Genomic DNA, 27,401 nt, shown 5'->3' on the forward strand with positions numbered 1-27,401 from the left:
CTGTGGTGTAGGAAGTCCTTTCTATGTGTTGCTTTTATTGGTTAATGAATAAAGAACTGGCTTGGCCTATAGCATGGGAGAAGGAAGGCAGAGTTAGAGACACCATGGAGCCACCACTGGAGACAGACGTGTTGAAACTTTGCTAGTAGGCCACGACCTTGTGGTGATATACAGATGAATAGAAATGGATTAAATTAATATGTAAGAGTTAGCCAATAAGAAGCTAGAGCTAATGGGCCAAGCAGTGATTTAATTAATACAGTTTCTCTGGGATTTGGTTCTGGGCAGCTGGGACAAACAAGCGGCCTGCTGCTACAGCCCTGTATCCTAGGCTGGCCTCAAGCTCACTGTATATCCAAAGTGGGCTTTGGATAGAAGTGTTTCTCATCACATCCCTTATGCATTTCTAGGTTTCGAACCCAGGGCTTCAAGCACCCTAGGCAAGCACCGAACAAGTGAGCTATATCCCCAGCCCCACCTCTTCCTTGTCATCCTCCTCATCATCATTTCCTCCTCCTCTTCCTGTTCTTCTGTGTTTCCTTATATGTATCCAATGTTCTACTCTTAAGTCTTACTTCCATCTTGTCCCTTTCCCCAGGGTACCTCAGTATTAACTTCCAATCCCCCTTCTTTCCTCGTGAGTAATAATCATCTTGGATATGAAAACTGTCATACACTTAGGAAATGTGGATCCTAAAGCAGTCTCTTACACTTTATTCCCCTCTGAGCACTGCCCATGTTCTGCTTTGGGGACCTCTACCGATTTTCTAGAGAAGCATCGGAAGCGCAGCTGCCCTTGAAGCAATTTCCCCCTTCCTCACATCTTGCCAGGGATGTGCTGTCTGTTGAATGTAATCAGTGTAGAATGTATACAGCAGTGTGTTTCACTATGCTTTATTTGGGGTTTGATGTGGGGATTTTGTTGTTTTGTTTCAGGCAGGGGCTCACTATGTAGTCCTGGCTCTCTGGGAACTCACTACTTAGACAGGCTGGCTGGAACTCAGCTTCCTGATTCTGGGATTGAAGGAGGGCACCACCATGCCTGACTCATTATGACATTTTCACACACACACACACACGCACACGCACACGCACACACACACGCACACACGCACACACACACGCACACACACGCACACACACACACGCACACACACACACGCACACACACGCACACACACACACACGCACACACACACACGCACACACACACACTATGTAGATTATACTCGTCATTCTACTACTTTCTCTTTCCCCCATCTCCCTACTAGACCACTTCATCTTCCCAATTGCTCCCCTTCTACTTCTGTGTCTTTTTTAAGGTCTGAATTCCTAATACAATAGAAAATGTGTAATGTTTATCTGAGTCCAGCTTGTTGTCTTAACATGAAAACCTCCAATTCTATCCATTTTTCTGGAAATTATATGACTTTTCTGTAATTTAAAGGCTGAATAATATTCTATAGGTGTGTAATACAGAGATGAATATATAGCTAGGCCATGCAGTAATTCTAGTTTTGATTTCGTAAGAGTTCTCTGCATTTATTTTCATAGGGACTGTACTAATTTATATCCCCACTGACACTGAATGAGAGTTCTTTCCCCCAAAATACAAACCTTTGCCAGTATTTGCCTCTCTCTCCCCCTCCCCGTGTGTGTGTGTGTGTGTGTGTGTGTGTGTAATATGTGTGTCTATTCAAACATCCACATGTCTGCTTTATCTGTAATTTCTCCTACTGTTGATTTCTAGGTTGATTCCAATATAAGATAATGTAAGATAATTATTTTTATTTTACTATGATTTGCTTCATGGTCTAAGGTATGGTCAAGAGAAATACCATTTACTTTTAGAATTTAAGTTATATCAGTGTATGCTCTCTGCCTGCATGGTTCATTGTCACTTAGATTTTCTTTATAAATAACCTGACACTCCTCTCTCGCAACCTCCAGTATTCTTTCTTCTGTGTTCTTACCGCGTTAACCACAAAGGCACTTGGGAAGACAATATTCTAGTCTTATGTATTCGAGGCTCTAAGTGTCTCTCACAGTTGGCTGTCTGCTTCACTCCCTGTCGTTTCTGCTTCAGGTTTTTAGGGTGTGTTATCCATGCTTCTTACTTTGCACCTTAGCTTCCTTTTTCTGTCTCACACATTTGCAGGTTTGGTCTCTTCATTAGGTTTTGAATATTTAAATATTGTTGTCAGGATCTTTTTCTTTGTTGCTATATAACTGCAGGTCCTCTTGTTTTCTATGGCTGTTATTGTTCCCCTACCCGGCCCTGTCTATTCATGATGCTTTTCACTAGTTTGCTTGATCTATTGGACTTCTTATTTCAAAGCTTTTCATTTTCCCCTGAATCTCAATTTTCAGGTGGAATTCCTTGTTCAAATTTCTGAATCCTTCATGTCGGTTTTTGATTGGCTTATTTCCTTCATTCATCTTCTTGATTCCTTGTCCGGCCATCTTTAAAAGCAGACTCTTAAGTTTTATGCTCAGCATTGTGATGATATTAATCCATTTGCATACAGTTATTACAGATTATGAAGTTTGGAGTCTATTGTTGCCTGGCTTTCTCACCTTTCTTGTGTTCCATGTCATAACATCTGTGCCTATTGTGTCTTATCTGGATTTGTGGACTTTCCTAGAGAGCAGCCTTCTCCTGAGGCCCCAGCACCCAGCACTGCTTAGTGAGGAGCTAATAAACTCTTGTAACAGCAATACCACAAAGTAGATTAAATGTATATTTTTTTGGTAAATGTAGCAAAAATAATTTCTTTTTAATGGTTTATTTATCTTATTTACATTTATGAATGTGTTTCTCACATGTATGTTTGTGCAACCCATATGTGTCTGGTGCATAAAGAGGTCAGAAGAGACTGTCAGGTCTCCTGGAACTGGATCAGCCACCATGTGGGTGCTGGGAACTGAACCCAGATCCTCTGCAAGAGCAAGTGCTCTTAACCATTGAGCTATTTCTCTAGCCCCCATAAAAATAAATTGAAGAAAGCTAATAAACCACCCAGAATATTAGAATAGAAAGTGACAAAAATAACCTAAAAGTAAATAGTTAAAAATTAATAAGATAATAATAATAAGTGTATCATACAAATAAAAATAAAACAAGTTCAAATAAAGAAAAAGAAATAGATGAATAGGAAGGAACACAAGGAAGAGAAAGGATCAAGAAATTGTAAACTATCAACATACAAAATGAAAAACTGCATAGATGGAATTTAGTAAGAGTGTGAAGAGGACAAAACATTAAAATATAGTGTTTTCAATGATTAAATTCAATAATACTAAAAATGATTGTAAAAAGAAAACTGTTCTTTTAATTTGAGGTGCCTATGTTTGTATCCTCAAATACTGGAATCTGCCAGTCTGAGGGAGAGAGTGGCCCCTGTCTGTTCCCACTCTGTAAATTAATGCAGTATGTGAACTGAAAGCTGGGCTGCTAAAACTTATGTTGTCGGAGTCATTCATTTAGACACTTTCTGATGTTTGAGGAGCTACTGCGCATCTTAGTGAGCTCTGTGACTTGCAGTGTCTTCCCACACCCACACCCTGGGGGGCTGGACACTCAGGGCTGTCAAATATCCAAGTTAAAGTACATCAGAGAGATGTGAAAACAGAACACCGAGTTCCTCCTTGAAGGAAGAGCACTGAGGAAAACCAACTCTCCAGCTGCTGGTCTCAGCGCTTTCAAATCCTGCTCAGCAACAAACTCTCTAAGAGAGGAACAGTCTGCTGGATCTGGGCTTAGAGTTCTAGGTCCAACTCAGCCTCAAATCACCTGTGTCAGGGAGGCAGTTTCCAAGACGACACAGTTCACAGCCCTTAGTCACCATAATAACCCATGCTTGGTAGGGCTATGTCCCCTCTAAGGGTTCACCATTAGAGAGTGAGACCTCTGTCATTGTACCCTTCAGAGTCCTAGTTCCCTGCCGTTTCATCTTCTTTTGGGAATCTCTATCAGGCTGCTCTCCTATACAACAGCCTCCCAGAACTGCTGCAAACCTTCCAGACATGGCTGCAGGGTGGACCCTAACTACGTGACTTGAGGTTGTCACATTGTTTTCAAGCCCCAAAGTAGTTCCCTCTCAAACAGCAGGCCCCCTCTCAGGAGGGTAACTGACAACAGTCCTTTGAGATACAGGAGTGATGGAACAGATTCCTTATAGTACTGCCCTGCTAACCCTCAAAAGTCACTGTCAGTGGGGTTTAAAACAAATGCCACTGGTTAAAGACTGGCAAGAACCGTGACTTTCCTGTGTTTAGGATGGTGAGTCTTGTCCTCCGGGTTGCCCATAATCACCAGGCTTACCTGTGACCATGGTTTCATCTTCTCTTTCACCTAGGAAGCTGTGGGCTGTTTTCTATTCTTTACAATTTTCTTATCACCCTTTTCTTCCCATTTCTCATTCTCAATTTCTCCCTCCTACCTCTCTTTGCTCACCTTCTCCCTCCCTCTTTTTTAGAATACAAGCTTTCTTTAATTATCCCAACTCTTCTCATTTGCAGAATTTCATGGTGGAAACTGATACCAACTTCCTCCAGAAACCCTGGTATATTTATCAATGTACTCTGAAATTTTAAAATCTTTATATTTGTGTAGGTTGAAGTCTATCGAATTTGTGGGTTTATTAAAATTCAACTTACACATCTGGTGCCAAAAATAAAGTGAAAATTTGGTCTGCCCTTAGCTATGTTCTGATTGCCGCATTAACTAAATACAATCATATGGTTGCTCTCTAGAATCTGAGTTTAATGCCCAGCTGAAGAGGCTTAGAACTAGCCATGCCGGCTACTCCATCATGAGGCCTTGCATCGAACAATACAGAGATATTCTCACCACACCCAGAGTTTTCCAGACCTTTTCAAAAACAAAGAGCCATCGAGACAGAAACAGCTTTCGGGGACACCAGTGCTGACACAGGCCTTGTCTCTCCTTTGCCTCTTTAAGTGACTTGACAGATAAAATACTGGCTGTCTGTCCTATCACACAACATGCAGGATGATCTAAAGGCCTCCACTGGCTAAGGAGAGACCACAGAGTACTCTCAGGCAGCCCTGTTTCTCAGTGGAGACAAGCCTCTGCCTGAGATGTGCCTGTTTGTAGCATGGAACACTCTTAGCCTCACATGGTCCGAGGAAGTTTACTGTTTGCTTGTGGAGCAGAAAGTACATACAAGTTGCAGTCTGTAACTTAGGCACCCCAGACCACAGGGAAGCTTTGTTTGCCTGATTAGGTTCTTGAAGGAAATGCTTCATAAATGCGCTGTCCAGAGCTATAGGTTAGCCTATTACGTACCCATATCCAAATTCTTATTCTTTTTCTATGAGGCTAAAAAGACAGAAGGAAATGATACATCTTGCCTTGTAAAAAAAAATATGTTAAACATTTCTGTTGCTATTTGTGACATCCAGTATGTATCCCGATTAATCCCAATGCTTGCCTGGCTGTTCCCTTGGGGGAAAATGAAAACTCTCTCTACCATCTATTAATAAAACCTCTTGGACGACTTCCACCATGATCCTGTTATATGGAGCTCCATCCTATCCATCTTTTGAAGAAAAAAAATTAGAGTGAGTTCTGTATGGATTAGATGGAAGTGAACTGGAAATACACTATATGCTGTCATTCAAAAGCTAGGCCCTGCTTTAGATGTATGGCTCGGTCTTATCATTTTACATCCAGGAGACGTCTGATCCTTATAAATGATACAGCTACAACAGTGGCAACGACACCAATATGAATCGCGTGTCTGTGGCAAGGTGGCTATCCCAACTGTTTTACCTGTTTAATACGATTTTCAGAGTTACAGGCATTGATTGATGTGGAAGCATGAAACTGAAACATACAAGAAATTTGTCAAGACTTACAGCTAGTAGGGAGCAGAGCTGAGACTTAAATCTGGTTTGAGGGCTAGAAGGTACCAGTAACCACAAAGTCCCATTTCTGGTCTCCCTATTTTCATGTACAGCAATGGCAGTAGGCACCCAAGGCTATGAAACAAAAATACATGAGCAGAGTAGCAAAAGTCATTCATAGAATATTCAAAATGATGATAATGTTAGAAACAAAGCCATTCGATGCGCTAAGGGCCAGCTGGAGGATGAGATTCTTGGACCTGGGGTTCAGAAGGTGAGTGCAGAGGTGAGCAGGCTTTCTGGGGTCATGAGGACTAGCGCTGGGATACTCATCTTTCCCTGACTCTAAACAAAACCTGTGACTCAAAGAACAAGGCCCATTTATTTTCATTAAGGAAACCCTAATTAATTATTTCAAGTTAATTAAGTGGATCTGCTCCAAGTTGAGTTTAGTATATAAATCCCCATTCCGAAGTGTTACCATCTGGCCGGAATGTGAAAAAACAAGGGGACTGGGGAACAGAGTGAGGAGTGCTGTGGAAAGAAAATCAGAAACTAGCCTTTAGCCTTAGCCTCCTTGGCCCTGCAGAAAGAGAAGGGCGGAGCGAAAGCACACTCTAGGAAGACTTCTAGCCACAGGGGCAATTTTTTTTTCTGTATGTCATCGTCAGAGTTGTCTCTTCTATTGCTTAAGCAGCATCCTTTTAGCTGGCTTATAATCACCATGTAGCTTCTCCCAACTCCCTGGAGCACCTTCCTATCCTCTGCACTTGTAGCTTCACTGCATCTTTGTCTGTTTACGGGTTGCTACTTCTAGAGTATGCGTATAGAAAGTAGACACGTTAAACACAAAATAGACCTCTTCTGTAATAGATGGAGACTGTGGTGCCTTAGTTACTTTTCCATTGATGTGATAAGACACCATAATCAAGGCAACGTAAAAGAGAAAGCATTTATTTGGGACTTACTGCTGTAAAGAGCAAGTCCATGATAATGATGGCAGAAGGCAGGGCGGCAGGCAGGCAGGCGTGGCTCTGAAGCTGTAGCTGGGAACTCGCACACCTTAGACGACAACCATGAAGCAGAGGGAGCTAACTGGAAATGGTCCTGATTGAAGTGGCACGCTTCCTCCAGGAAGGCCACACCTCCTAATCCTTCCCAAACTCGGGAGCAGGTATTCAAATATAAGAGCCTATGGTGGCCATTCTCATTCAAACCACCACAGTGGCCAAGACAGGGTTGATGGCAACTGACTGAAGAGAGGTCTGGAGTCTCCTAGTTGTGTTGTGTTGCTTTGTGCTCTCTATACTTCTGTTTCTTCAGGGACTAGTACATTCTTGTTGGGAAAGAGCCAGGCATTTGTGGGTTTTTTTGTTTTTGTTTTTCCATTTCTATTTCGCTTGTACACAACTGCATGTTTCAGGTACAGGAACTATTGTAAGAAATCATGAAGGGGTGAGTGAGTGATTGAATAAAGAATAAAAGTGAAAGGGGGTAACAGAGCAAAACAAGAAACCTGGCAACACTCGCCCTTTGACCTTATTCTCCTCTGATAAACTTCCCAGGGAAGCTCCTCAAGAAGGTCCAAGGTCATAATTTCTCAAAAGTATTCTTGACATTATAAACCTTTACTAACCACTCTTCCAACACACACACACACATAGACACTGACACGCACAGACACATGTACGCATTCACGCATGCACACACACGCGTGCACGCACACGCACATGCACTCACACACACACATACCAAAGCAACAAAACAAACAAAATGAAAATGAAAAACCCTCTAAAGTATCAAGAATATCATTGAGGAAGAAGAACACAGTCCAGTCCATACAGACCTATTTGGTTTGCTTTTTGATGAGTAGGGCAGGAATGCCACGTTTTACTGCTTCTCCCTGTTCTAGGTTAATCTAATTTTGCAGTGATAGTTACTGAAGTCAATAACAGGTCGTACAGGGGAGTGAAATCAAGTCTGCATTGGATTACGGTGAAATGGAGTGCCCTGCCACAGCTGTTAGTGAGGGCTTCCTTGCTTGTAGCTTCATTATGCCCTGAAATGAAATATCTATATCTCTTCTGGGTTTAATGAGGCCACAGACAACCGAGCCTTTACAGAGTGATATTGGAGAATTTTTGCTTTGAATTTGATATATCCTAATTTGTGCTTAACTATCCTTCCCAAGCAATTCAGGTTCTCAGATGGGCATTTCAGGGACAATTAGCTAAATGCTCCTCTCATTAGCCACAGCACCTAGGAAGAGACAAAGGGAATCAATACGACAAAGCCAGTTTCAAAAGGACCAGCTACTTCATCAAGTTGCAGGTTCCTGCAGGAGGTTGCTTCTCCCCGCCCAGACGTCATTAACCCGTCAGTGGCTAAGTTTCGCTACTCAGTCACCTTTCTGTTCTGCTTTAGTTTTCAGGACTTTACCTCCTGTCCTTCTTCACCATCCTCATCGGGCTGGTGCTCTACTCCTCCACCTCCACGTACATAGCCCAGGACCCGCGAGTGTACAAGCAGTTCCGTAACCCTTCGGGACCTGTCGTGGACTTACCCAGCACGGCTCAGGTGGAGCCTTCAGTCACCTATACCAGCCTGGGCCAGGAGACAGAAGAAGAGCCCCATGTACGTGTGGCCTAGGGTGAGGCCTGCCCTGCCCACTGAGGACAAGTCAGAGGCCACGTGTTCGCTCATCATCTCTGTATTGTACATAGAGAAAGGTATTTAGTAGGTGCAGTTTCACAGGTGGACTGCAAGGTAGCTAATCTTCCTTTTGTAAAAGGAAACCAGCGGATGACCACTGGGGACACAGTCTTCAATCCACCTGGCTCAGAAAGAGGCTTTGATAGTGTATATCCTGACCCAGCCCCAACCCCTGCATTGATTACTGTGAAATTTTTTGAATCAAGAGCAAGTATTATTGTTACTATGATTTTTATTATTGTTGTTACTGTTATTACACCGTCTTTCAGAAGGAGGTTTTGTATTCCTGATGGGAATTCTTGCCAGACCCTCACGTAATCAGCCTACATCCCTCTTTTCTATGGCAAGCCACTTTTTAAGAATCATGACTTTTGTTTTGTTTTTTTTGCACAGACTATATGAGTGATGCATGCCACAGAATCTCTACCCCTCAGAAGTTCCCTCATCCTGGTGACCTTGTGGCTAATGGTTTCCTCTGTCACCTGTTGGATTGCCTGCTCAATAAGGATTTTGTGCTGTGACCCTTGTGGGGAGGGGAAACTGACCATGTAATTCTCTATTCTAGGAATAGATATAAAACAAACATTTTAGCCTTTTTTATATTTCATTTTCTGCTTTACTCCGGGCCATTGGCCTTCTTTTCGGCCAGGAGATTCATCTGATCAAGCCCTGTGACTACAGGATAAAAATTCTCCCATTTTTGTGGCTTACAGGAAACCCTTTAAATAAAACCACTAATGTTTAGGGGGTGGATGTTTTAAAATTTCTTCTGGCCTTCCGTGTATCTCTCTCCTCAAACATTGGTTTCTGTTTTAATTTTTTTCTTAATGATGTCATGGAAATTAACCAAAGTACTGGAAAAGCCATGGCCTCTGCCCTCTTAGATACATAGTACCTTTCTGGGAGTATGTCAATATGGACAGACATTATTTTTATTGTGGGGCATCACTGCTTATGCCACCTCTTAGAGCAAGGAACAATCCTTGTTTATAGTTCATGTTCTGCTCCCTTACTAGTGGTAAAGATGTTACCATTGAAAAGTGTGGCATTTTGGTCACATTTGATACCCCTCTAATAGCAGACTATATGGATAAGCAGTCATACACAGATGATGCAACAGCATTCCAATAAAGCTTGATACATTGCTAGTCTAATCAGCTCTGTTGTCTCAAGAATATCTCTCCTGACCCCACCACAGGAAATTGAGACCCACCATCAACCTCTATAATTCAGAATAGATTCCATGTGTCAGTGTGCAAGCGCTCGCTCTGTAGCCTGGCTGACTCCAATTCAGGAGGATCCTTGATGGCGTTATGGGCTTATATAAATGTTCATGAAATTTGAGACAATTCAAGTCAATATATTTTAATCAATCAAGCAAAAAATAATAAAAACCTAGTGGGGGGGTCTCATACAGAAAGAATAGATTACAAAATGAGGCTTGAACAAGGCCTGAACATCACAGGCAGAAGCTCCCAAGCTGTTTTACCCAACTTCTGTGAAGAGTCATCATGGTCCCCTTTGACAAATCTCATAAGAACAACACATATCCAAAGTAATCAATGCACTTGAAAACTGTAACTCAGTTTAAAAAAAAATGTTTTTCATTGAACCATATAACTTTTCTTCTAAAGTATTGTTTAGTCCTGACCTTGGAGAAAGGAAGAAAAGTTGTTTTCTGATATGTACATTTCATGTTAGATTACCCCATGGAAACAATTTTTTTTTACTGGGATGGGGTAGGCATCGGGAGAAAGGCTTGGGCTAAAGTTACACATCACATCCTACAACTTTGCCAGCATCTTCTCTCTGCTACCGTTTAAATCAATTAAATACCTTTCTCTGAATATTTTGTCCATTCAGATCCGAAGACCTCTAAAGACTGTGCTTTTAGTTTTGTGTTTACATTCCTTTGTTTTGCATAATTTACTTGATTTGTTGCATTTTTAGTATTTATTTTAAGCCAAATGTCTTTGTCTTTTTGATTCATTTTTATGGCTCTAATTTGTAGACACTCGGTAAACTCTTATGAGAAACAAGTGGCTGAAATTTTTTCCAAGTCCATTCAGCGGGCTAGGAACATCTTTAAAGTTTGAAAAGGTTTGCAATTAATTGATGGCTGAAGGTTGCCGTTTGGACCATTTTTAGGATGTTTTAATTGACTCCAGTGTACAGAAACCAAGTGTGACTATCAAGATGAATTCACTGTGGACTTTTTGTCATTGGATGTCCTTGTGATCAGACATTCACGCCACTGGGTTACTTCACCCATGGTGGTTTAAATCCATTTATAAAGCTGGTAACATTGGCTGTCCAAGATCCGAACTGATTCTTAAGGGAAAAAAGACAAAGGGTTTCAAAGAACCATGTTTTCAGTATGAAAACATTGGCGGTTTGAGAGTGGGGTGGGAAGTGGGAATAGGGTAACATTAACTGTAGCCGTTTTAGTTTCTGGGATTCTGTAACCTCAGTAGACAACCAGGAAGAAATTCATTGTCCTAATCCACCACTCTTCTCTCCTCGATGAATGAGAACAGTCCTTTGTATGATTGTTGACGAGGGACAAACCACAGCTCTCTTCAACCTTGCCCGAGATGAGCGGTGGCTTTCACTTCCTCACTGGAAACTTGACTGGGGGCAGAGCTTGCCTTGGTCGGATCTCCCCACAGCTTCAAATACATATCCAGGTAGACCAAGCAATGGATAACTTTGCACCACTGTGTCCCATCAAAACGTTTCAATGTTTAGTTTAGGTATTGCTAACTTGTGCTATTAACCTTTGGATGAGCTTGTAGTATTGTTTGTTTGGGATTTCTTTTTGATTTGTAACTATTTAGTACTCCCCAGCTAGTTATCAGTACAGAGTTTACCCCATGGGTAGGAGTCTTATCTTCACACCACATCACGAAGCACACTAATCCTGACACTACAAGGGAAAATATGAACCAAAATATAAACAAAAAGGACAAAGAACTTTACACTGGGAAGCTGAACAAGCAATCCACATTTTCTATTTGCATGCTCCCCCATGGACTGGCTGTGGCAGTGTAACACCTGTACAATGTTTTCAAATAAAAATAAATGCTTTCTGAAAGCACCATGCTTCTGGCTCTCTTGTGTGTTTGTCTGCACTATGACAACCATGACAGCAGCTCCCTTGAGACGTTCGAAATAGCAACAACAGCAGAGAAGCCAGCACACGTCAAAATAAAACCCAGAGAGAAAATAGCTCCAAATTAGGTATGCCATAGTCTCTGAACCGTAGTTTTGAGAAGTTGAATTAAATGCATTTGTAATTTGCCTTAGGATGCTAAAAAAAAAAAAAAAAAAAGGTTGTTGAGACACAATTTCCAAGTCCACATGGGAAATTCATTCAGGATAATGGAAAGCTACCCCTGAGAAATGGTTTCTTATAAAGAGGAAAGTTCTGGGCACTGCCCTGGGCACAGCAGCAGACCTAACCATGAGTATTCTTCCAGACCAGGACAGTCATGAAACAGAGAGTGCCACGATTCCTGCTCAGAACTTAGAACCAATACCCACTTCTCCCCAGCTAACTTCTTTCAGCCTTCTAGTCACTGAGTGTCCAGAGCAGAGAGTCTATGCATTTGCCCTGTTTGTACACCCTTGTCACTTATGTTCATAACCAGACCTTCAAAAGTAGATAAACCAGGTTGGCTGTAGATTCAAAGTATCAACTCTACACCAAGTGCTTTGTAAAACACCTTACAAAGTGAAGACTAGCAACAGGTAGTTAGCACAATAAATAACTTGCTTCAAAAATACCTTTCCTTGTAGAGCTTTCTTTGAAAACAATTTCATTTTATTTGGGAAGCTCCTTGATCAACAATGAAATAAAGTTGAACTTCAGCCCAGTCCTGAGTCCAAATGTCCAGCAGTTTCAAAAGATTGGGTCCAAACCACTGTCGACAATTAATGTGTGTGTTATGTTCTATGCCCAAAATCAGTTGTCATTTTCATAAGAGAAAGAACCTAATTTCCTATCTACTCAGGTGCTCCTGCAATAGCAAGACGAGGCAGCATTAGAATTTCATAGCCATTCATGAGAAGGAAAACAAAATAAACAAACAAAGTAACACTAAAATTCACAGGCCAGCTGTCATTGATTAGATTGTCTTTATGCCTCACAGGAAAATGAGCTATAAAACGTGATATAAAAGTCTAACACAGATCCAGCTAATCCGCTCAGTGCCCAGCAAAACACCTGGCACGTAGAAGCCATTTATCCATCTTATTTGACTAGAATCTACCCTCAAAACCATAAATGCGAAGCAGAAACATAAGCAATTCTATTACAAAATGTGCCTTTTTTTCTCTGATAAATTTCTCATTCCTGGAATTGCAAAGAATCAACCTGTCCACTCAAGTTCCTGCTTCTAGGAAATCAAATATTAACATTTAAAGATCTTTAGGCTTGGGGTTGAGGTAGGAAACAACAGGATTCTTTCCCTTTCAAATAGTGTTTCATATTTATATCATACCTTCTTAATTGTGCATACCAATCACACTTCTTCCTTCTTTTTGTTTGTGATATCCTTCCCTTTTTTCACGTTTCTACAACCAAAGGGTTTTCTAGGGTCCATCTATGAAGGATTTTTTTTTCTAAAAAAAAAAAAAAAAAAAAATCTGTTGCAGCTGGAAAGCCCTGCCGTCTCCAGGTGGCCTGCACTGAGACTCAAGAAGACCGACACGGAGCTTCACTCTTCAGACGAGTCCCCTCCAAACATGATAGTATAATGATGAGCAAGGCCAATTATGATCAGAGGGAGCCAGTCTCGTGGAATAGGCTACAATCAATATTAGCACCATGCGCCTCGATGGAGAAAAGGCTGGTGTGGGCAAGAAAAAAGTCTATAAAGCAAGAAAATGAGTTTGTTCATTGAGTATTAGCAATAGAGCTGGGGCAGTCCCACAAACGAAAGGATCATTTCACGACAGGAAAGATAAATACTATTTTACGTACTGAAAAGCAACCATCCTGAACTCAGTACCTCAAGCTGACGGTGCAAGTTAGAAGTCTCGCCTAGAGATGTATGATCTACAAAAACATATTGAGTAGGCTGAGCACGTGATTCATTATATCATCCACTAACCCTTTCAATCCAAAGGCAGACATTGATTGCTATACATAAATAACAGGGGGTAGATCTGGTCTGTGCCAATCAATCTGGGAATATAGTCACACTGTCTTAAAGACAAGCTGGCTCATCCCTACCTCTGCAAGCTGGCAGCACAGCATATAGCCATGTCTTCCTGCCACTAGATAGCAATGAGTCAGAAATGGAGGACAAAGCTGCCCACCTGCTCACCAGGGTAAGCTGTTCCTGAGTTTCCTGAGTTCTCTTTAGTGCTCCCACTCTTGTGAAGGTCTCCTGTGAGTAAGCACGGCTGCTGGAAGTTCAAGAGATCAACGACCATTTCATTCCTGTGAATAGGGATCCAAAACAATGGTAAAAGATCTTACTGCCATTAGAGATAGCCCTTACTACTGATTCTGAAAGCAAACCCTGTTTTCTATAGTGGGATCCTGGAGAGCACCTCTAGTCTGGGCTCCCATTTGACTATTCAGGTATCTGTAGTCAGCAGGGGCAACATCACCAATATCATCACTGCTGTTCGGCTGCTCCAGTGTGAGCCTAAAGGAGGATGCTTTGCTGGCGTTATTCAGAAGCAAATTACAGCAGAGACTGACACACCCATACACTTGGAGAAGTGTGGAATGATGAATGAGTATGTGTGTAAATGAACGCATGCTCCATGTGGGAAAAAGGTCAATTCCCAGAGGCAAAAAAAAAAAAAAAAAAAAAGAATAGACAGTGGACACGAACTACTCTTCACTTAACATTTTCCAAACAGCCCACACAAATACTAAATCTAGGACTTGAAGCTTGAGACTGTAGCATGGGGTGATAATACCTAGTTTGTGAAAGGGGTGGGGTGTCTCTTCTTGCCTCCCTGGATCATGTCTCTGCAGGCAGAAACTACTCCCATGGTACCTGAAGAGGTTCAATAAATTTTAAGTAACAGTAATAATTGCAGTTTTACAGATGGTTGGCCGCTTGCCATTTTCCCGGCAAACTAGAAAAGCAATAAAAACATCTACTTGTTCTTCAAGGGACTACTGTTCTAAATGAAATTACTAGAGAGAGAGGAAATGGCCTAATCACTCCCATAATCAAACCAGTCTCATTATGGGGCTCCCTGTGAGCTTCTGTTTGAATTTTCTAATGTAGTTTTTGGCATTAAATGGGATTTTAAAAGCTAAATAGGTCACACATGCATACAAATGGTTGAGTGGATCACATAACAGCTTTATGTTCCCAAGATTTTGCCTATGAGGCTCCTTTTTAATTAAAAGGGAAAATTGTCAAGGATAGCAGGCAACTTAATGTGGGAAATTTAGCAGTCGTAGGGGAAGAATGACGGCACTTCGATTAATAATCCTAACTTCTGCCATACCATCGGTGCTGGGCCCTCACTGGGACTCCTCCTGGACAACCTAGAGTTGCCCTGTGCCATGGAGATCCTGCACCTTCTGATCTGCAGGTCTGGTCTGGGACCCATCACACACACTAGCAATTCCCAGATGAGGTGGGTGTTGGGGTGTGCTACCTTGTAGTCCTGGTTCTGGGTCTGGGTGGCAGTTGGGTAGGTCAGCATGCCAGCGTTCCCTCATTGCCACCACCGGGGTGAACTCTCCTGTTGCCCTGGCTAGCTCACCCAGTGCAGCAGATAGCAAGGAGCACAGACAGTTCTCCACTTTAAACACGTGGGCCTGTAAGGTGCTACCCCACCAAGGCCAGTTCTACTGTTTTGGGGCACTTGGTGAGGGGCAGAACCAGTTCTTCTCTTCTCATGCCCAAAGGCTCGTTGCAATGCACATTTACAAGTAAGGATGCGTGCACGAAAGGGTATACTGTGGACTCACTGCCCCACACTACCAGTTCCTCGAGAATATTTTATGTTGTTTTTTTTTTTATTTTATAACTTTGAAGTTTTGCTTTGTGGGGAGGTTGCAAAGGCAGAGGGAAGAAGCAAGGGGGACAGGGAGGTGAGTGGGATCAGGATGCAAGATGTGAAATCCACAAAGAATCGATAAAAAGTTTTAAAAAATTAATCCTAATTTCTAAACACCAACTAAATCCACTTCTCATTGTAATGTAAGCATAGACAAAGGATGGGAAAGCTAGAGACCCGAGCTTTTACTAGCAGGGGAACTGGTTAGCCTTCAGAACCCGAATCTGTAGCGCCAATGGTAACATTCTACAGATAACAGAACCATCCAGAACCATGTGTTCCTCAGCCAGACACCAGCATCTACAAGCTGGATGCAGAGCCTCCCAGTAAAGGGGCCAGGGCTGCTTCTAAGACTGTAGAATAAGAGATGCTTAGGGAGAAGGTAGTAACCAACCAACCAGTGGAAAAAGAAAGGAAAAACACATGATACTGTTTTGTTCTGGGCCGACTCTCTGGAGGAACCTGCAGAAAGGAAACTCCCTTGGCCTTGCTGACCCAACATAGAGTGAGAAGGATCTCAGAACTGTCCTTGGCCAGGAGATTCCCCAGACTAAGCACACTTCTAAGCTCCAGTTTTTTTTTTTTTATGATGCTTAGGGAGGGGCATTTTTGTCACCGGCTGTGTGTAGAACTCAGAGGACATCACAGTAGACTCGGTTCTCTTTGTCCACCTTTATATGGGTTCTGGGGATTGAACTCTGGGTTTTCTGGCTTCAGTGGCAAGCACTTTACTGGCTGAGCCATGTCACCAGCATCAGCTAATAGAATCTTTAAAATTATTGCCAACTGCATAGTTGCAGCTGGAGATAGCCTCCTTTAGTCTATGTGCACACCATTGGTCTGACTATTAGACAAACTGTATCATTTAATCCTCAAAGCACAAGAAGAGTCTTCCAGTGAGAGTCGTTTTATTGAAGAGTGAGTGGAAGCATCAGTGAGTTTCATAAAATGGTCAAAGTTACACATGCCGGCAGTGAGGAGGCCAGGACCCAAATCCAGTGTGTCCATCTTCAAAGACATTTAAGTCCACAACAGCACAAAATGTCTTATGGAAACTTTTAAAAAGTGGCTATGTTAACAAAACCTTTGAGGACATATTTTGGGTTTTGATTTGTTCTGTTGCTGCTTTTAATGTAGGAATACTTAAGCACATACTTAACTATGTCCAAGTAGAAAATTAGTCCTATTAAACCAGCCAACATAAGAAACCTATGCTAACCGCATTTACGGCTCATCACTGATGAGGAAAGGGGTAACGGGCAAAGTCTTCTCTTTGAAGAGTCGACAGAAACAGTGGGTCGTCAATCAAGAGACGTATCAACTTGCTCTGCTAACAGATAGAAAGGTGTGGCCTGGTGCTGTGTCCCCCAGTTCTCCTAGATTTGCCCTGGACACGTTCTTTGCCTCGGCCTCCACATTCTCTCCTCCAGAAGATGACTGGTTCTGATCCTGACTCCCGACCGCAGATGCTTCTGCCTGCTTTTCATACCACGGTCCCCTCCACCCTCAACTGCCTCCTACACACTCTCCACACCTGCCCCTGTCCTTGCCACTCTCTGCAGAGTGGTCTTTGAAAAAAACGTGAATTACACCCTGTCATTTCACTGAACAAAGCCTGCAGTGTTCCTTTTCAGTATTAGGATAAAACTCAGATGCCTCGCCACGGCTCTCGAGCCCCACCAGACCTGGGTCCTGCCTTTCTCAGCAGCTGCGTTTGTCTCCTTTAACTCTCCACTGACACCTGAGCCCGTTCCCGCTCACGGCCCTCGGAGCCATCAGCCTGGGGTGCACACACAGGTCATGCCGTGTACTGAATCCACAGAAGGACGTCCTTCTTTGTCCTTAACATATTGACACTCTTCTATTATCCTGTTCTAGTTTGTTCGTGACACTTTCTCACATTTAAACAATCTTTATTTTTGTGAGCGGGTGGATAAAGCTGCCTTACACGACAACGTGTCCGCAGGGACTGTGTCCTCCTCGTTCTTGGGTCTTCAGCACTGGGATCTGTAATAGTTTCTGACACGTGGCTGGTCCGCAATAAAATGAGTTTAATAGATGGAATTCAAACTTGGGGGACTGGCTGAGGCTTTCGAATAAGACAGTTAAGTATTAAGGCTCAGTTCCTACAATCTCTACTTCATTCCTACAGTCCATACAATGGATTCCAGGCAGTAGCCGAGTACTTAAGGGAGGTATAGACTTTGCAATTCACACCAGCTAGTACCGTGCGTCTCAATCTTCCTAATGTAGTGACCCTTCAGCAAGTTCCTTGTGTTGTGGTGATCCCCAACCATGAAACTATTTAGTTGCCACTTCATAGGTGTAATTTTACTGCTATTATGAATATTTCCTGATGTAATATCTGATCTGCAACCACAAAGCTAGGAAGACACACAATATATAAATGACCTTGGCTTGGGGATACTAAACAGATCAAAGACTTCTCAAAATTTCTATTAAAATCTATCATTCAGCAGCCTTTAGGAGACAACACAGAGCATGAACATTTAAATCAGCAGCAAGAACTGAAGGCCTGACAGGTGAGTCTCTAGAAATAAAAGCACACAATTTTTCTCTTTAGACTTATTCCCCACTCTGGCCACTCCCCTGCCTCCCAAGCTAGTGTTTGGCCTGCCATCTCTAACAAATGCCTTGAATTCCCAGCAATGTGAACTCGGCAACCAACTGCAGCACCTTCTTGTACCGCTCTGCGGACAACCAAGGTGAGCTTAAAACCTCATCAAGCCTACAAATCTCCCTCTACAGCCCGCTGGCTGCCCCGTCTTCCCACTGGCAAATAAAGGAGGGCTAAGTCCAAAGTATAGATCAAATCACATCCACAGATCCCCCCCCCCAAACGGAGAACAAAGATGAGGAAAATGAAAGCTGCTGATAGCCAACTGTGACCTGCGGAAAAGTAGCTGCCTTAGATTTGACAACGAAGGAGGACCCCTGCAAAGATGTAAGATTTCATTTCACAATCAATTGCCGATCAACTACTGAATACCAAGCACTGATCAATAACTGAAATAGCCGTGGGATGGAGACAAGGCTTTATGCTCTAGTGGAGGAAGATTAAAAATAACAAAAGAAATTTCATAGAAATAGTACTATGAAGAAAACCGGTGATGAGCCAACAAGATAGCTCAGTGGGCAAAGGTGCTTGCCAGCCAAACCTGGCAACCTATTTGATCCCCAGGACCCACATGGGGAAAAGATAGAATAAATTCCCACAAGTTGTCCTCTGACCTCCACACATATTCTGTGGCCCATAATTTTTAAAATTGTAATAATTTTTTAAAAACATTGTATGTGCATGTGTGTTTTGCTTGCATATGTCCGTGGACTGTGTGTGTGTGTGCCTGGTGCAGGTGGAGTCCTGAAGAAGGAGCTGATTCCCTAGAACTAGAATTAGAGACAGTTGTGAGCCACTGTGTGGGTGCTGGGAGCCAAACCCAGGTCCTTTGGAAGAGCAGCTGGTGCTCGGAACTGCTGAGCCATCTCTCCAACCCCTAAAATACACTTGGTTTTTGGAAAGGAATGAAATGGGAAGGTAGAGGGTGGTGATGGAACCTGACATGGGAAATATATACTTTGACTTAGCAGCGTGAGGGGAAAAGGCCAGACAGACAAAATACAGAAGAGAACATAAACAGAGTGAACAGCAAAGAGATTCTAGGCAGACACCTGCCTGATGCAACAATGGCCACCCCCATAGTCAGCAGGATTAACGGAGCCTGGGAAGATGGTAGGGACAAACAACCTTTAAGCACTAGCATTCCCGTCTTTAGGATTCAGGGTCATAGCCGGTTAGGCACACAGGCAGGCAACCCATCTCTCTACATGGGGGAAGTTACTAACATTCCTGGACATGGGCTCCTCATATGGCAAAGATTACAGATTGTCAGATTGACAACGTTATCTTGCAGATGAAATGAGAAGACACACACCGCAGAATAGGTCAGAGGTTGTAGCAAGGGTTCAAACCCTTCTACTGGCATCCTAAATCCTAGATCAACATTCTCCCTACTTGTGAATAAAGAATCCAAGTGCCAACACATATACTTCATATTCAAATACAGCATTCAACCACCAAAAGCTGTGCCTTTAACCAGTTTCTCTCCCCCCCCCCCACCCCATGTTGTTTTTGCTTTGGACTTGTTTGTTCTTTTTAGCAAAGTCTCATTATGTAGTCCTGGTTGGCCCTAGCCTCATGGTCCTGCTGCCTCAGCTTCCTGAGCCCTGGGACTACAAGTCTGAGCCTCTGCTTCATGCAGTGCTGAGGTTTTTCACTGGCTCAGACCCCAGAACTGATTCCCAGACTCCGCGTGGGAAGCCATCATTAATGCCAAGATACTGCCAGCATGGTGCAGAACTCCCATCGCAGCATAAATGATCCCAAAGCGGGGGGGGGGGGGAGGGATGAGCACACTGTTTGCTGTGGCCCTGACATTGAGCTTTTCCCAGCCTCTGCCTCTAGGCAAGAGGATAAACAGCTGTGTCAGTTAGAAAGCCCTGCCCATAAATAAAGACCCTGTGCTGGGAATCTCATTTTTATTTCAAGTTCTATTTACATGGGGTCAGAAAAGGCAACTTCTATTTCAGTAACGTCCCAACAGCAATTATAAAAATAAATACTTAATAAATATTTTTATTCAGGAAAAATGTTTGGATGGAGCCTTTTTCAGACTTTCTAGTCAAACATGCCAGGGACTTTAAATGGATAGTGATGTTTGTTTCTTCATTCTACAACCAGGCAAGGTATATTTACCTCCACAGATGTCACCAAGTTTGTCCCCCTTTCCTCAAGCTGCACTCCTTGATTCTGATTTGGCTCACTATGTCTTTCACCTGAACATTCAGCCTCCTTCTGAACCATTCTCTACTCAGCGTCTAAAACACTGCTCTGACCCTGCCATCGTCCTGGTCTCCATCTTCCCCTGGCTCTCTACTGGAAACTCTGCAGCAGGCCACTCACTTTCCTTAAGATCTGAACCAAGCAGGTTGCACTCATAGATCAGGGTCTTGCTCAGCCACCATCAGAGGCGCTTCCTCCTGCAGCAGATAAGAACAAATACAGAGACCCACAGTGGGACAATGTGCAGAGAAAAAGAGACCTTGGAACACTCAGTGCTAAATGGAATGCCTCCATCAAATCCATTGCCTCAGTGCTCAGGAAACCCTGCAGAAGAGGACCCAAAAGATTTTAAGAGCCAGAGGAGATGGAGGACTGGTGTGGGAGAACAATTCTATATCTATCAATTATGTTTTAAATAAACGCTGATTGGTCGGTAGCCTGGAAGGAAGTATAGGCAGGAAAACCAGACAGGAAGTAGAGGTAGTGCAATGAGAACAGGAGAATTCTGGGAAGAAGGAAGCCCATTTCTCCCAGTCCTGCCCAGACCACCGAAGAAGCAGGAAATGATCTGCCCCACTGAAAAATGTACTGAGCCATGTGGCTAACATAGACAAGGATAATGGGTTAATATAAGCTACAAGAGCTAATAAGAAGCCTGAGCTAATAGGCCAATTGGTTTATAATCTTATGGAGACCGCTGTGTGATTTTCTTTGGGGCTAAACAGTGCGGGAACTAGGCAGGACAGAAACCCCAACAAAACACGCCCTCATGTTGCAGAAGACACCAAGGAAACAAGGCCTTCTGTCCTGGCTAGTGTTATGCCATCTTGACACAGCTAGAGCCGTCAGAGAGGAGAGATCATCAATTGAGAAAATGCCTCCATAAGATCAAACTATAGGCAAGCCTGTAGGGCATCTTCTTAATTAATGATTGATGGGGAAGAGTCTAGCCCATGGTGCGTGGGGCCATCCCTGGGCTTATGGTCCTGTGTTCTATAAGAAAGTAAGCTCAGAAAATCATGGGAAGCAAGCCAGCAAGCAACCCTCCACAGCCTCTGCATCAGCTCCTGCCTTCAGGTTCCTGCGCTGTTTGAGTTCCTGTCCCGACTTCTTTGATGATGAACAGTGCTGTGAAGTGTTAACCAAATAAACCCTTCCCTCCCCAAGCTGCATTGGTCATGATGTTTTGTCACAGCAATAAAGACCCTGACTAAGACACCTAAAGACATCAGGGCTGACACACATGAATGCACAGATACTATGGCAGCATGCACAGTTGCTACATGGGTCCAAGCCACATAGGGTCCAGTGAGAGAGGAAATGGAAACAAGTTACTGGGGTTATATTTAGGAAGTGGTTCCCTGTGCCACTGCATTCAAGTGTACTTTCCACTTCCCTTCTATGAGGTTCAATGTAGCTGGCTTTATGTTGAGGTCTTTGATCCTCAAACTTGAGTTTTGTGCATGGTGATAGATAAGGATCTATTTCCATTCTCATGCATGGTGATATCCAGTTATGCCAGCATCATTTGTTAAATATGCTTTCTTTTTTTCCATTTTATATTTTTTGCTTCTTTTTCAAAAATCAGGTGTTTGTAGGTGTGTGGATTAATATCTGGATCTTCAGTTTGGTTCCATTGGTCTCCCTGTCTGTTTTTATGCCACTATCAGACTGTTTCAGTACTGTAGCTCTGTAGTAGAGTTTGAAGTCAGGGATTGTGATGCCTCTAGAAGTTCTCTTATTGTACAGAATTGTTTTGGCTATCCTGGATTTTTTACTTTTCCATATGAAGTTGAGTATCATTCTTTCAAGGTCTGTGAAGAATTTTGCTGGGATTTTGCTGGGCATTGCATTGAATCTGTAGATTGCTTTTGGTAAGATTGCCATTTTTACTAATGTTAATTCTACCTATCCAAGATCATGGGAAATCTTTACATTTTCTTGTGCCTTCAATTTCTTTCTTTAAAGATTTAAAGTTCTTGTCATACAAGTCTTCCACAACATTGTTTGGTTAGAGTTACTCTGAGATATTTTATGTTATTTATGGATATCGTAAAAGTTGATGTTTCTCTGATTTCTTTCTCAGCCCATTTATCTTCAGTGTAAAGGAGGGCTACTGATTTTTTGAGTTAGTCTTATATCCTGCTGCAGTACTGAAAGTGTTTATGAGTTGTAAAAATTCCTTTGTAGAATTTTTGGGGTTGCTTATGTAAACTATCATATTATCAGCAAACAGTGAGAGTTTGACTTCTTTTCCAATTTGTATCCCCTTGGTCTCCTTTTGGTGTCTTATTACTCTAACTAGGACCTCAAGAACTATATTGAATAGCTATGGAGAGAGTGGACAACCTTGTCTTGTTCCTGATTTCAGTGGGATCAGTGGCAGTTTCTCTCCATTTAGTTGGATGTTTGGTGTTGGCTTGCTGTATATTACTGTTGAATGAAAACTGAAAACTTACTAATAATTGAGACACAAATAATTGTATTAACTGATGACATGGCTGCTCCATAATATGGTTAAGGGGGAAGTTTTTATTTTAAATATGAGAAAACAGCTAGAGGCATCTGAAAGAGTCCAGAGCAGAAAGAGAAAATTGATTGAACATGGCCAGAAGTCTAAATGTGGCCATTAGAGAAACAAGTACAGAGAGTGTGTGGGGAAGATAGAGAGAGGGAGCCCATGGGAGAGTAGAGAAGGAAGAGGAGACAGACAGACAGATACACACACACACACACACACACACACACACACACACACACTGAGGGAACAGGGCACTGAGAGTGCATAGCCAAAATAGCAGGGTTATAAGGAAAATGAGTAGCTGGCAGGAGGAAGCCCATGAGCTGGGGAAGTTTACAGTAGGGGAGGAGGTTAAAAGAGCTATGATGCTACATGGTTTTTCACATATGTAAAAACCTGTGAAATGGATGAGCCTATAGAACATATGCCGCTATGCCAATAGGCACTACAGATAATCATTTGTCTTATCTGTCTTTGGAATTTGGGGAATAGGGTTTCCTTTGAACTAGACAGTTAAAAATGGAACAAAAAGGAGGGTGCGTCCAGGCTATGAAATTCAATCCAAGCAACCAGCTAACTGATGTGGGATTCCCCTCTGTATACTGTGAGTACCGTTGGTTAATAAAGAAACTGTTTTGACCTGTTGATAGGACAGAACTTAGGTAGGCGGGGAAAACTAAACTTAAATGCTGGGAGAAAGGAGGTAGAATTAAGAGAGAAGCCATGTAGCCCTGACGGAAACAGATGCCGGAACGTTAGCCGGTAAGCCACAGCCACACGGCGATACACAGATTAATAGAAATGAGGTTAAATGATATGTAAGAGTTATCCAATAAGAAGTTAGAGCTAATGGGCCAAGCAGTGATTTAAATAATATAGTTTCTTTGTGATTATTTCAGGTCTGAGCTCCCGGGTGGCTGAGAAACAAACAAGCAGCCTCCCCTTACATCAGCTAGTTCTGTCAGCCCTCAGTCAGCATGGGAGTCAATAGACACCAGGTTCCACCTACACCAAATGACGCTGCAGTGGGCGAGCAGTGGGTTCTCAAAAGATGTATCCACCTCGAAATTGTGAATGTGATGTCCTTTGAAAACAGTATTTAAAAAAAAAAAACAGTAAAGGATCTCAAAATCTGGTCCTTCTTCTGACTTACCTGGGAAAAGCCTAAGTCCAGTGACAAAGTCTTCATAAAAACAAGAGAGAAGGCACATACCAACCGAGAGGCAACACAAGTAAATATGGAGCCCTAGATTTGAATGATGCAGCCAAAAGCCATATTTGACATCAGTAAGTACTTATTAGCTCAGATCCAAGCTCAATTTAGAAGGCTAAATCTTCTAGCAATACAGTTTAAAGTCAATAATCTAGATATAATTATTAATATCTTGTCCCTAACCGAAGATTTTCCTCTTTACTAGGTGTGAAGTCAATACCATAATATTCTGAAAAAGAGTTTCTCCGCCAGAGGCTCTCAAGGACATTTTTTAATATAAACTCTGATTCTTGATTATTTGCTTCATTTCAATGAGCTCTACAGAGAGAGAACTCTCAAGCTAGCTTCAGAGTAGAAGCAATCTAATTTTATATTTTCTAAATTAATGATCTAATAGCCAACTAAACATTCCATCTAACTTTTTTTGTCCAGGGTGTTGTGGTTAGGCACAATAGGGATGTCTGATTTCATGATAAACCCTGCACCATCACTGACCTCCATATTATTTTCTTAGAGAAAACTGAGCATACATAAAGTGACTTTTTCTCCAACTTTTCATTTCAGAAGTAATAATCCATTATGGGCCATATCATCATGATTCGAATGATGAGAAACTGATGAGAGAGAGAGAGAGAGAGAGAGAGAGAGAGAGAGAGAGAGAGAGAGAATGAATTACTGAAAAGGAAAAAGACAAAAATGAAAAGAAAAATGTCTATAAAGAGGGCCCAGAACAAAGAGGTGCTTGATGAGCAAGCCTGGTGAACCAAGTTGAATCTTCAGAACCCACATGAAGGTGAAAGGAAACAATATCAACTCTGTAAAATTGTCCTCTGCTGTCTACATGTGTATCATGGCACAAAAACCCCTACACACTCATAATGTGCATATCCACACACATAATAACAAAATAAAATTAAGTATATTATTAGAAAAAATACTGGTTACCTCAGAAGTCCAAAAAAAAAAAAAAGACTCAAGAATTGGGTTCATAAAACCACAAGCTTCAAGGTAAAGACAATTTTTATGTTACCTATTTTCTGTGTTTCTATGACAAAAGCTTCTTTTTTGTTTTATTTTTAAATTTGTTTTATTGATTTTTATTGAGCTGCACAAAAGCTTCTTAAGGAAATTTGGTTTGGCTCACAATTGAGGGGTTATAGTTAGTCATCATAGGGAAGGCCTGGCAGCTGGTCACAATGTGTCTACAACCAGGAAGTAAAGAGAGAGAGAGAGAGAGAGAGAGAGAGAGAGAGAGAGAGAGAGAGAGAGAGAGAAGAGAAGAGAAGAGAAGAGAAGAGAAGAGAAGAGAACAGAAGAGAACAGAAGAGAACAGAAGAGGAGAGGAATGTGGATTTGCAGCTCTCTTTTCCCCCTTTTCCCCTTTGGTTCACCTCAAAACCCCAGCCCCTGGGCTGCTGTCAGTACATTCAGCGTGTCAGTACATTCTTTCCTGAGATAACCCTCTGATATCACCTTCACAAATATGCACAGAGGTGTGGCTTCTGGGATATCCCAAATGATGTAAGTGGACAATAAAGATTAACCATCACAACTACACAGGAAGGAGCTGATGATACGGGGAAATACTTTCCTAGCTATTGACTGAGCAGTGGCAAGATGTGGTCACTAGCTGTAGTGACTAATATACTACCATTAAACATGCTAAAAAAGCATCTGTGCCTCATGTAAGATGACTGACTGAATGAGTGAACGGATGAATGGACACTTAGCTAAGGTATATACAAGGGAATGACAAGCTTTCCCAACTCACAACTTCTCCATCGGTTCCTATCACACGGTACTCTCACCGTGAAAGATTTCCTCACACTCAAACATATACAGCATTCAAATTCATGACGAATGGGCTAACTAATCTTCATTCCACAAATACACTGGTTATTTTTGCTGGTCTAAAATAGTACCTAAACCATAATGTCAGTTATGTTGAGATGAAGGGATGGAAAAAAAATTGCTTTGTGATAGACTGGGTAAAGAACATGCTAAAAAAAAATAATCATGTGATCTAGTTCTCCTCCTCTAACTTTTGCTTAATACCAACATTGAAGTGGAAGATATTTCACAACACTGTGCTTTCCATTTATCTGACCAGAACTTATCATTCTCTTCTGCAGAGGAAGCTTGTCTTCATCCACACAAGTGGTACTCCCATCATGCTAACATGCTATTACACATAGCTGTGCACACTGACACATACTATTTATAGATAGTTGTTTTGATGCAAGTGTTCAACAAAAGGTTGTGGCAGGTCTTCCTGGCTATCTTAAACTATCTATGGAGATTAAGATTTAGTTCACTCAAGACCCTCCCATCTTTTTCTGGTTTAGAGAGAGTGAGCAGCTTACTGAGCACGTAAAACATATTACTTTTACTGAACTCAGCTTTTAGACAATACAGGTAGTTTGTGTTGAAGGTTGTTAATAAGATGCTGTGTAAAGATACACTACTGAACTGACTGTATAGACGGATGCTCGCTAGAGCACACAGCATCCACTCAATTACCACCCACAGGACAACTTTTGTATTCGTTTTAATATCACAAAAGGCTGTGCTATTGATAACATGTTTTTGTTTTTATGTCATGGTCACAGTACTGAGAATCTGGTAACAGCTCTTATTTCCTTGCCCTTATTTCCTTGCTCCTGCAGAATCAAAACAATGTTGAAAGCCCTTCTCTAACATGCTTATAAAGTTCTTAGAATGGTTTCTTTTGTACTAATCCAGCATGTGGATTCTTTTTATTTATTGTCTTTAACAAATTTCTGTTTATTTCACCCTTGATAAATTGATTATTTCTATTTCTTTAAACTACTTTTGACCAAAATAGCGACACAGTGGAGATGGAAAGGACTGCAAAGGGGGAAGAATTGAAATAGAGTTGGCTATTTCTATTGAAATACTAGAGCTATTATATCACATCTCTTTGTCTCACCCAGTAGATAACTGCTCCAAGGAGATGATGTACCCAATTGTAATATATTCAAGCATATAGCTTTACAGAAACTCATGGGTAGTAAATATCATGGTATTATATTATTTAATGCTACTAAATTATGAACTTGAAAATGAACAAAATTATATTGTATATGTAAATTATATCAAAAACTTATATAAAATTTTATAGTTATTATTAAAAATTATTATGTTATGTAAATTTATCACAAAAA

The 27,401-nt window shown here is 41.8% G+C and overlaps 1 protein-coding gene across 1 annotated transcript in view; it reads left to right on the forward strand.

Annotated features, from left to right (window-relative positions):
• Positions 1 to 11,619, forward strand: part of Slc35f1 (solute carrier family 35 member F1) — a 425,287-nt gene extending 413,668 nt beyond the window's left edge. Inside the window, exon 8 of the mRNA XM_050138201.1 lies at positions 8,296 to 11,619. Coding sequence (XP_049994158.1) covers positions 8,296 to 8,520 — 225 coding nt within the window. The 3' untranslated portion in view covers positions 8,521 to 11,619. The remainder of the gene's footprint in view (positions 1 to 8,295) is intronic.
• The last annotated feature ends 15,782 nt before the right edge of the window (positions 11,620 to 27,401 follow it).

Source organism: Alexandromys fortis, unplaced genomic scaffold (assembly GCF_014885135.2).
Source record: "Alexandromys fortis isolate MF-2015 unplaced genomic scaffold, M_Fortis_MF-2015_v1.1 scaffold_14, whole genome shotgun sequence".
NCBI classification, from domain to species: domain Eukaryota; kingdom Metazoa; phylum Chordata; class Mammalia; order Rodentia; family Cricetidae; genus Alexandromys; species Alexandromys fortis.